Source organism: Podarcis filfolensis, assembly GCF_964270895.1.
Source record: "Podarcis filfolensis genome assembly, chromosome: 1".
Taxonomy (NCBI): Eukaryota; Metazoa; Chordata; class Lepidosauria; order Squamata; family Lacertidae; genus Podarcis; species Podarcis filfolensis.
In genome coordinates, this window is record NC_139604.1 from 65,017,873 (window position 1) to 65,029,574 (window position 11,702).

At 41.6% G+C, this 11,702-nt stretch overlaps 1 protein-coding gene across 1 annotated transcript; it reads right to left on the minus strand.

The window, feature by feature from the left end:
* Positions 1 to 2,508: 2,508 nt before the first annotated feature.
* On the minus strand, positions 2,509 to 9,236 carry LOC310751204 (ferritin light chain-like). The gene is made up of 3 exons (XM_083590396.1): positions 8,840 to 9,236; positions 4,718 to 4,864; positions 2,509 to 3,679 (listed from the first exon to the last, which is right to left on the minus strand). Exons 1-3 carry the CDS (start codon positions 9,011 to 9,013, stop codon positions 3,182 to 3,184), a joined length of 819 nt encoding a protein of 272 aa, XP_083446522.1. The 5' UTR covers positions 9,014 to 9,236; the 3' UTR covers positions 2,509 to 3,181.
* Positions 9,237 to 11,702: the final 2,466 nt, after the last annotated feature.

Sequence of the window (11,702 nt, forward strand, 5' to 3'; positions counted from 1 at the left end):
CCTGGAGGTAGCATATGGCCATCGTGACTAGTAGTCGTATCCTCCATGAAGGAGCTATGACTAAATGCAACAAACTTAACAAATAAACCAGAGAGTGTGGTTTTATTTATTTCATATCCAACTATTTATCTAAGGCGTTCAGGGCAGCATATACACAGTTTGCCTTTTCTCTCTCTCATACAAACAACAAGCCTGTGTGGTAAGAGAGGTGGGTTGGGGGGGTGTAGTAATCTGCCTAAGGCTACCTAAGAAGCTTCATGGTTGTAAGGAGAGAAGATATGAACCTCAGCTTCCTCAGACTAAGGCAGACATTCCGTCCACTACGTGACACTGATTTTCAGTGTGCTTAGAATGGAGAAGTTTAATCATAGACCATTCAAGGCTCACGATTTTGATGTTATTTCTCATCTATGTATGGAAACTGAGTAAAATAGAATGAATATGGGAGCTGCCTGAAATATCTTGTGGACCTGTGAGGAATAGTTTCTCTGTAGTTAATAGCATCTGGCTAATTTAAGATGTAAGGGACAAATTTAGGTCAGAAGGATAATCTGAGGAAAGCCATCAGAAATAAACTCTCAGTCTATACTTGGAAGAAAGTACAGTACCGCTTAGTTCAATAGGACCTGCTCCGAAACTAACAAATAATTTGTGCCTGCCCTTCTGACTGGGTTGCCCCAGCCATTTGTATATTGTGAGCTAACAGGAGTTAAACTTATTACAAGTTATTAAGTTTTGGCTTACAATGTTGGAACAACCCATCTAAGGATTATTTGGATCAGTCTTTCTCACCATGCTAGATTAAGAGTTCCTTGCTCCATATAGTATGGCTTATGACTCCATAATTAAGGAAGGGATGGCATGGTTGTTGACACTGCATTTGCTACTTCAGGATAATCTTCATGACATTACAAGCCTGGAAGGCCAGTTTTCATGCAGTCACATCTTTACTAACTTAGATGCACACTACTTAGCCACAGCAAATCCCCTTTTTCCATGTTGCTCCCTTCCACAAGACATGCTGCTTTAAGAAACTGAGGCTATGCATTGGAATTGTGGAATGGAAATTATATTAAAACTTGGATTTGTGAATAATTGTTGAACTTCAGAAAGGATTATTAGCATATGCAAAATATTTATTCAACTGATGTTAAGTATTATAGTTTGATTGAGGTCAACAAAACTATCTCCCTGCTTCATTTGGTTGGTGTTAAAATAAAAGTTACTCTTTGAGGAATAAAATTAACTTACTTTCTACAGAGCTTAAAGTGGGAGTTATGTATTCATCCAGTTCTAAAGCATTATGTTAAAGATGCTGAGTGTAGTCACAGTATATTATCATCTTTTTCTGTTAACGTAATGTCATAAAGCTAGCTAAGTTTAACCTAATTCTGATTCTGTACTGCCACTACCTATTTGTACCCCAGTGCTGAAACATGAGACGTCCCAGTGTGGTCTGCTATTGACTCCCTCCCTGCACTCCTACATAACTGTATATTCCAGCTGCTCTGGAAAGGAAAGGTAGTATATCTGCAACCATTCACATGCAGTCACTAAAATGTTTGACACCCTCAAACTTACTATTGGCAGGACTGGTCCAGCGAAGAGATGAGATTTTTTTTTTGTCCTCATAAACAAGAAGGCAAAACATTGCAATTCATTTTGAACAATTATTTAATACTTTTTGTTTTTATTTTGATTATGTATTTGGTGTTTTTATACTGTGATTTTATCCTGTGAACCACCCTGAGATCTACAAGTATAGGGCGGTATACAAATTTTTAATAATAGTAATAATAATACCAATTGTATTAGAGACAAAGGGAGCAATGCCAATGATTAAATCTTACAAAAGAGTTTTGATTATGATATTTTATCTTGGGCACAATCTAGACATCATTAAGCCCTTATTAAAGTGAAATGGATCTCTATGCAGAGACATACAGTGGTACCTCGGGTTACATATGCTTCAGGTTACATACGCTTCAGGTTACAGACTCCGCTAACCCAGAAATAGTACCTCGGGTTAAGAACTTTGCTTCAGGATGAGAACAGAAATCGCGCTTCAGCGGCACGGCAGCAGCAGGAGGCCCCATTAGCTAAAGTGGTGCTTCAGGTTAAGAACAGTTTCAGGTTAAGAACAGACCTCCGGAACGAATTAAGTACTTAACCTGAGGTACCACTGTATTACATACGATGACAGAATCGCTACTAGTGGTAATTTGTCAGGGGTGGAGGACAGAATTTGCCCCTCTCTCCCATTAAAGCAGTATCCTAGTTCTGGATCTTCACCCATGAGAATGACAGAACTCCACATATGGGAATTAGGGTCTCTAAACCTGCTCCCTGAACACCCCCGTGTTATGGAAAATAAGCATGGTTAAGAACTGTGACTGCAGAGGGTGTGCTCAATTCATTTATTAAAAAGCTTTATTCATGTATATGGCTTCTTCCCAACAGCAGCATAACATGTGGCTGATCATGAAAAATTACAAAAGATAGATATAATTTCTTTTTAAATTTTCAACATTTATTATCATTGCTATTGCAGGCATATCAAATATGTAGTAAAATATTTCGTATTAAAATACCACCTTAAAAATGTAAGTACAATGCACCAAGGTAAACAATTTTATTGTGCTTTCATTAAGCTATGCAGCAATATAAAAAAATCATTTAAGCATAAAAATGGATGTACACTAAAATAGAAGTCTCTGTAAGGTTAATAAACTTCTATCAAGGCAACCATTGAAATATTAAAATCTAATTTATCTTGTTATTTTAAAGGAATGTATTATAAAAGACCCTTACTACATAGTAGAAAAATACAAGGTTATCATTTATGCACATTCAAGCTAACCTAATGCCTGACTATACTAGTTACATGATTGTCTAGAGCTCAGTATTGTGGGTAAGAGTTAGTATAACTTTTAGATGAAGGTAAGGAGTTCCTGAACTCATAGAAAGGACTGCAGTCCATGGTGGAATAACTGCCTTTTCAAACATAGTATCATGAACAAAATAATCAACAATGACCAAATCATGATGGTACAGTTACCCTGTTTGTGGGGACTGTTTTCACAAATCATGTCAACCTATAGACAACTATTCCGGGACAATTTAGAGATGTATGAATATCCTAACACTGCTCAGCAGTGGCATACTTCATATCCCAGCCAATCTAATGCCATTTGTGCTCCTGCCTTTGATCTCTTTCCCACAAGCCCTTCCACCGAGGCTGAGAGAGGGAGCAACACTGGCCTTGGTATTTTGGCCTTATCCCATTCTTGGGCTGAAGGTACTCCTCTCGCAGAAGCTGTAGCTCATTTGCAGCTCTTGTACATTTCTGAAATGGTGCATGGAGACTGCAGTGTGCTTCTGAATCGGTCCCAATCTTTAGTTCTTTTTGCAGACGGTCTATAAGATAGTTCTCAAGGTCACCTCTGCTATCTTGGGCATTCCTAAGCCTACGAGCATTGGTAATTAGATCTCCCATCAACTTGATCTTCTGTATCTTGGGTGCTAGAAATTGCTTCTTAATTGTGCTTGCAGTGTGAGGGTCTGAGTTCTTGATACTCAGAGCATAAAGCTCTTCAAAATGGCCCGCCATCATCTTCCATTGTACTAGGGCTACTTCCAGAGCTGCCGCCACACCGCTTATTAACACACTGGGTGGTTTCTGGAATCACAAAGAGCAGAACAAAGATGGCAAATAGTAGAAGTTACAATTGTTTCCACCACATTTTCAACTGCTTGTGCTGTAATGCTCTTACCTCTGTCTTCTGAGCAACATCTTTGAGATTTGTGGGGTACAGATATAGAAAATTAATATATGCACACAAGGCAGCTCACCAAGCTTATTACAGCTTTTATATGATGATATGTTAACCAAGTGTTTGTATAATTGGTGTGGATAATATTGATTTCTAAAATATGTTCATTGCCAATAAAGTAATGAAAGAGTAGAATGGGTTGTAGCAACATAAAATTGCACGAGTGTAACATTGATCCATGCAGATCTCCAATAAAAAGAAGAGAACCTGTGTACTCTACCCTCAGATCCCTGGAGGAAAGATGGGATCTAAAAGCATGGAATGGTGCTGTTCATGTGGGTGCTGCTTGCTTGCATAGGGAAGGATGTCCACAAGAGATAAGATTAAACAAATATCAAATGGAATTTGCTAGATTTTCAAAGGATATGGATTGTGCTGGGTCTCCCAGATTAGTTGCCTTGGAGCAGAAAAGCAAAATAGTTTTCATACATATTTGCTTCGAATTGCAAGAGATGGCAGGGTGAAAGCACTTCTATACCTGTTAACATATGGCCATATGTCATTCATTCTGGAAGTGGGGAAGGAACTCAAATCATGGTTACAGTGATGTTAAAAAAACCCTCTTTAATAAGTGCAATAAGACTGATGTCTAAAAAGAAAATTTGAATTTGTATGGGGGGGGAAAAGCTAAGCTCCAAATCTGACCCTATCATTTCACTGTGAGAGGCATGAAACCCGCTAGGTGTCATGCAGAAACATGACAGGAAATAAAAACATGTCTTCTCGCTTTATGCTTCTAGGCTAACATGAAAAAAGGTGTAGCTAAATGCAGATGTAGCTCATACCATAAGGGATATGTGTGCAAGTTCTTTTTTGATCTGTTACATGAGACATATACCTTATGAAGTTAAACCTCTGGCATGAGGACAAACTTTGCCACATACCTGGATAACTCTGGTACAGTAGAGGCCTCCCCTGTCATGCTGGTATTGTATGAGAGCTTCTGCTGCTTCCCTCTCCTCTTTAGCCCGGTCCAAGAAGAATTTAGAAACATTTGGTAAAGCCATATCAGAATGATCAAAGATTTCACCCTATATTTTTCAAATAGACAACAAAGCAAAACACTCACTGCAGTTCATATACAAAGTACAATAATATAGCATAATGTTTACAGTACTTAGGTTTAAACTTCAAAAGGAGTAGAAGAAAAAAACATTTCTGGAAAACCTATATATTTTAGAAGTAAAACACAAACTTTTGCTTTTGCCATAGATAGAAACAATATTTCAAATTAGGTACCCTGGGGTATGTGTATGTTAAGTTAAAAAAATATTTGTACATCAGACAAAAGACCATATAACCTGTTTTAGTTGTAGTCATGGGCAATTAGTTTTCCAGAAAGTTTACTAATATTCCAAATTAGGGGTGGGAGACTATAGCGCCCCCCCTATGTCATTGGGCAACAATTCCCAATATCCCTGACCACTGCCCATTCTGGCTGGGGATAAAGGGAGTTGGAGCCCAATGACACAGGGTGAGCCATGTACTCCTCACTCATGCCCTAATGTGACTGGGATCTGATTTAGCACAATTATATTCAAAAAAAGGTAAACACTGTTAATTTTACAGAATGCAGAAATATCTGATATGTTTTTCAAAAAACTGAAAGTAGTTGAATTGGCGGGGGGGGGATTGATACAGATGCATATTTTCATTCAAAGATGCATCTAGTCAGTGTATGAGGACTCAAGTACACATGATGATGCGAATAAGGATGCTTATCCAAACGCAACATGCACACAAGACTGCTTATGCATGCAGATCTCTGGCTGAATCAGGATGCTGTATATTTCTACAGTAGATATTTGTAAGGATAAGGAATGTTAGAGGCTGTACCATTTGTCACTTCTTTTGTTGCAGAAAGTTAGAAGCTGTTGCCTCTGGAGTAGTAGTTGGAGAGTGGAAAGTATGCAGGGGGATATACAGGCAACATGATTGCCATTCTTCTCCCATAGTTACATCCTGTGTCATGTTACCGCTTTCTTACACACCCCATCCTCCAGATCTGGCCCCTGGTGTTATTGCTGTTCTTCCCACATGAGCTTGATTTTTCCACATGGTTTCTGAATTCTTACATTATTGAAAAGTGTGTGGAATGGAATCATGGGGAAATCGAAACAATGTCACTTCCGTAATGTAAGAACCAGGTCTTGGATCACTGCTACTCTTCATGTTCAGTTTACTTCAGGTTATTGCCTCTTCAGTTTACTGCCTACCAAGTTTACCCTCCTTCAAACTTCAAAGGAACATAGGAAGAGCCCTGGCAAATAAACCAATGTCCCATCCAGTCAACGGTCCTGTTCTCACAGTGGCCAATCAGATAGATATATGAGATAAGAAAACACTCCCTAAGGTCTTCACCACATTAAAACATGAAGAAAATCATTAACAATATGAAAGAAACAGATCCAGACTCATACTAAGTTCCAGCAATTGCCCAAGTACATTCTGTGCCTGCAGAGAAGATGGGACTTTATGGCTATTATTCGCCCATTTCCTCATTGTTTTTGCTGGAAAAATATGTTCTCATATTCTGAGAATATTGTCATCTTGAATTGTGATCCTTATATCTAATCAGGGCAGTGTTGTCAGCAGCTTCTCCTTTTCTCTTTTTAGAAGGAATGCAGTGACAGCTGAAGGATGTTGTCACAGCTTCCCACCACTAAGTTCTGAGTCAGTTTTTCTTCCCTTGCTTCATCACTTTCCCCATCCCTGCTCTTCATTCCTTGATTCTCTTACTCTACCGTATAATCAGTGTAGCTTCATTCCCGTCAGTTGCCTACCAGACTCATTTAACACTCATATTTTTCGCAAGTAAAAAGGGCCTGACTTCTGCCCCCATACTTACAGGCACTGAGTCTCTTAAAGACTGATTCACTACTGTTCACATATCCAAAAGTGAGTCAGTCAGCATGTAAATTTCCTTCCTTGGTTCCGGACCTCCTAAGATGCAGGACTTGTCCAAAATTAGGACTTCATATAAAAAGAAATCACGACAGATAGCAACAGACAGAAGTGAGTTATACAAAGGAGAAAGATTGCACAGCTGAACAGGAGCTTTGCATCAGTTTATGAGTGTCCGCTTGCAGTAAATGCTGAACCATTATTTTCCATGCATATTATTATTTATATGCCATGAACAACCTTAAAAGAAATATTAGACATTGTAAATACAGTGAATATAGCAATATAGTAATTTCATACAGCAGCAAAATGTACCATAATATATAAGATGTGTGGTACTGTCTGACTCGCTCATTCATGGCAGTATCAAAATTGCTAGGGTATATCCACATGACCTAGCTAAGTATTTGCTCACAAAAAGTACTTCTGGCATCAAAATGGGGCATACATGCACATCTCTCCCTCAAAACAGTGGACTTTGGCATACCCCCAAAATACTTACAATACTGCCTTATGAAATAGAAACCTGAAATTTGGGGGAGATACATTAATAATTTAGTTTGGTGTTACAAGGAATAACTCTGCATACATCCATTCAGTTGTGTACAATCCATGTGTATACAGCCAGTTGTCACCCAGTGGACAAAACGATGTCATTTCTTTCCCATAGCCTTTCAACACATGAACATTTTAACATGACCCTACAAGAGGTTGGCTCTGCATATGAAGGATGGGTGGTTTACATAAGGAGCATCTGTGAAGGAGAGGACATTTGAAAAGCAGTGGGAGCCTGGCTCCATAGCACAATGGGGACATGGCAGAGTGACAAGAAGGAAGGGAATGGGCCTCTATCCTAAGGTTGAGGACAGGGCCATATGTGGCAAAGGAGTATACCAGATAGAATAAAATCATACAATCATAGAATTGTAGAGTTGGAAGGCACCCTGAGGATCATCTAGTCCAACCCCCTGCAATGCAGGAATATGCTGCTGTCCTATCTGGGGATCGAACCTGGGATCTTGGTATTATCAGCCCCATACTCTAACCAACTGAGCTGTTATTCATGAACTAATGTTGTCAGGACAGATCGTGAAGCTGAGGCTCCAATACTTTGGCCACCTCATGAGAAGAGAAGACTCCCTGGAAAAGACCCTGATGCTGGGAAAGATTGAGGGCACAAGGAGAAGAGGATGACAGAGGATGAGATGGTTGGACAGTGTTCTCGAAGCTACCAGCATGAGTTTGACCAAACTGTGGGAGGCAGTGGAAGAAAGGAGTGCCTGGCCTGCTCTGGTCCATGGGGTCACGAAGAGTTGGACACGACTAAACGACTAAACAACAACAACAACAAATGTTGTCAGCCGAATGCAGGCACACACATGTGGAAAGAGTGGGGATTTAGTCACTTTATGTGCAGCAAAAGACCTCAGCAGATGTTGGTTTAATACAGAAGAAAAGCCATGCCTCAGCTGCATCCAGCAAAGGAAGAAGTATTTTAACCATGATGCAAACCAGAATCTGTTTTCACAACAGCAGTTCCAGAAGATGTACATAATAATGTTTTAAAGTGTGTCTTTGCCATGAACTAGCCACCACACACCATGAGGTTACTAGAAGGGTTCCCAGGTGTGCACCTCTTCTACCCCTCTTTTTAACATGGGTATCTTATACCAGCATATCCATTGCTTGATGGCTGCCGCTTAGGAAGAAGAACTCAAGCAACGGCTATCTCAGTGTCCCCCCCCCCCCTAGAAAAATAGGTGCCAGTAGTCATCATGAAGTTGTTGCAGTAAGTGTCACACTTTTTAACAACACAAAAAAGAAGTGCCTTGAGGGGGGGGGGGGAAGCACTAGCTATCGTGGACGTGCAAGTCCGGCCTAAATGCAGAGCAGAAATGAGGAAAGAAAGAACCCCAACTGAAGATGCCCGCGGTGAGGCAGGATGGGAAAAGGCGAACCCAGAGCGAGCCCTCGTCGTGGCCCTGAAAAGAGGCATCTCGAACGCAGAGTAAGGAGACGCTGGCGGAGCGCCGAAGGAGCCGCAGCGCCTCGCGCCAGGCCTGCCTTGGCGCGCCAAGCGGGTCGCTGCGCGGTGGCCTTACCAGCATCTGCAAGACGTAGGCGACCTCGAGGAGGGCGCCGGTGACTCCGCACAGGCCTTCCTCCACCACGGCCGGGAAGTTTTGCTTCACCAGTTTGCCCAGAGCTCTGCCATGCCGGTGGATGGCGCACAAGGGCAGGCCGCTCTTAAGCCTTTTCGGACTCGGCTCGGCCATGGCCCGTTACTACTGCTGGGCTTCCGCCTCACCGCCGGCCTAGCCTTCCGTCCAACCGCCGGCCCAAGGCACGACGGGGAGGCCGCCGCGTCACTGAGGAGCTGCCTGAAGTTGGAACATCAAACAAGAGACGAGTGTGGGGTTTAAAAAAAAAAAAAAGGCAACCAGGAAGCAGCAGCTCGTGAAGGGAAGAAGGTGAAGAGGCGCGCGCGCGCTCTCCGTCTCCTCGCGGCTATATATACAGAGGCAGGGCGGGACGCGGGCACCTGGCGCGCACCTGGCCGCGGGCGGGCCCGCTCCCACACGCCCTTTCCTGCCAGGACAGAGCTGCCTAACGGTCCGTGACAGAACTCCTCTCAGGCTTGAAGGGCACGTTGACCTGTATTCGCTGCGAGACTTCACACGCACACGCCCTTCCTAAGTTATACCTTTGCGTTTTGCACGCTCTTGCGCGTTTTCTAAGACAGAAGTCCCGCGCCCGTTTAACCTGGGAACTAGCCTCGCCGAAAGGCTTCCCTGAATACTTCTATACACTACACAGTATTGCGCAGTCCCGTGCTGGAAAGCAGCGCTCGTGAAGGTCGCTGTCCGAACATACAGCAGAATCGAAAATGGTGGGGAAAATGTGCACCCTAAAGTGAATGCATATTCCAGGAAATAGAGATCCAATAGCCCTAGCCGATGTCGTTTCTGTATTTGGATTACAGAAGTGAGAAATGGAAAAGGAGCAACAAACTCCGGATTCAAGCAGTGAATTTTACTACATTCAGTTGAGCACATTTTACTAAAAATCAGTCCCATTCTATCTTGCCATTGAGATGCCAAGCATTATGCTTTATGGGTTCACTTTGGAAACAGATAATCTGAATGCCTGGGTGGTCAACAATAGGGATTTTCTTGCCTTGTGTGAAGTGGACTAAATCTTGAGTTTTTAAAAATATGGCAGCAAGACCTTTTTCACTAGTTCAGTCCCACTTTCTTCTTCCTCAGTCACTTGTGAGGTTAAAAGAACCCACCAGTGCCTCTCCGGGCACAATCTGTGCAGATGTCTCTCCTAAGGTTGCTTCCAGTCAGTGACTTAAAGTGGATGCTCTGCTACTGAGCTACAGTCCATCTTTGACCTTGGAGCACAAACAATTTCAGGCAGGGCTTGAGAGAGTGATCAATCACAAGGATACCTCCGAGCCATATAGAAACTATGTCAGTCACAGTGCTGACTGCTGCTATTTAAACCTGCAGTCAGCATATGCAATCCAAGTCAGTGGCTGCTCAGCTAAACCTTCCTTATCTCTTTAGCTCCTTTCTGCTTTAGTGCTACAGTTACTGATTGAAGAGAGCACCAAGTACACAAGAGCTATCCACTCTTCCCCGTGTTCCCTTGGTGAGTCACTTGCAGATCTCTTGTCCGGTTCCAAACTATGGGAGTGCAGAAGGCGTTTTGTTTTGTTTTGTTCGTTTCTGTTGTTGTTTGTCATTTACAATTTTCCAGCTATCTTTCCCCCCTCTAATCATATACTGCAAGATTGGCTCATAGAGGATGGCTAAGGTGGATAAACCAGTTTCTTTTATTAAGTAAATAGCCCTGGCAAGATCCGTTAAGTACTGTATATCTTGGTGATGCAAACTTGCAATATATAGTATGTATATAATCATTAAAAACATCAATAAAACTTTTAAAATACCCTTAGCACCTAAACATGTATAGTCAGCTTATATAATTTGGTTCCCGCCCTTTTCTTCTTGTCTATTTCCCCCATGCTGAGATAGAGGGTAAGCTAAAGCTTTTGGCTGCATGCTGAATATTTGCTGAGATTTGGGCAGCTTTTTAAAAGAGCAACACATGGGAGGTGCATTATGAAAAAGCTGAGCATCCATGTTTTGTGGTAGCCTATTTACTTTATCATGTGTAATAATCTGCTGTTTTGCAAACAACCATTAAGAGAGAAAAAATATTAAAGAAAAAGAACCCACAGGAATGTTCAGAATCCAGCGAACCAGAAGTGTGATTAGGTAGCTTTCAAATGTGATAAGTTTCTGTTCACTGAGTTTCTACCAGCTTATGCTTATTGAATTTCTTTTTGTTAAAAAAAGTACTACTCCCTATCAATTCATAATTACATTTGCATAAATCCCATTACATGCTCTAATTATTAGAGTAAATACCTTAAATTATCACATGAAATTTGAGAACATTCAAATGCACATGGATGGGCAATGGGATGTGTGTGTTTCTACATCAATGCCTTACATTTTAAACTAAAGTTATTCATCTTTTGAAGAGTTTCATGCTAACATGTTTGCACAGGGTAGGCAGACTATTGTCTAAGACAATAGTCAAAAATTCACAGGTTAACTGGGGTGGTTGGTTTTTTGTATGTATTAAAATAAAAGACCCTTGATAAATACATTTGGAGGGAGTACCATGGTTTCCCACAAAACTTTTAAGGTTGCACACGTACAGTCACAGCCTGGCCAAGCTGTAATCCTCAAAGAGTTGTGCTGGTACAAAACACTTGAACTCCACCAAGCTTCTGCCTGCAGAGCACAGTACACATTGGGATGCTTGAGACTGAATATTTTAAATATCACTCTTAGGAAATGTTTGCACTGGCTCAGATCCCCAAGCTGCCTGCACCCTGGCCTCATGCCTGTGCACAGCCAACCTATGCAGGATCCAAGTGACACACAC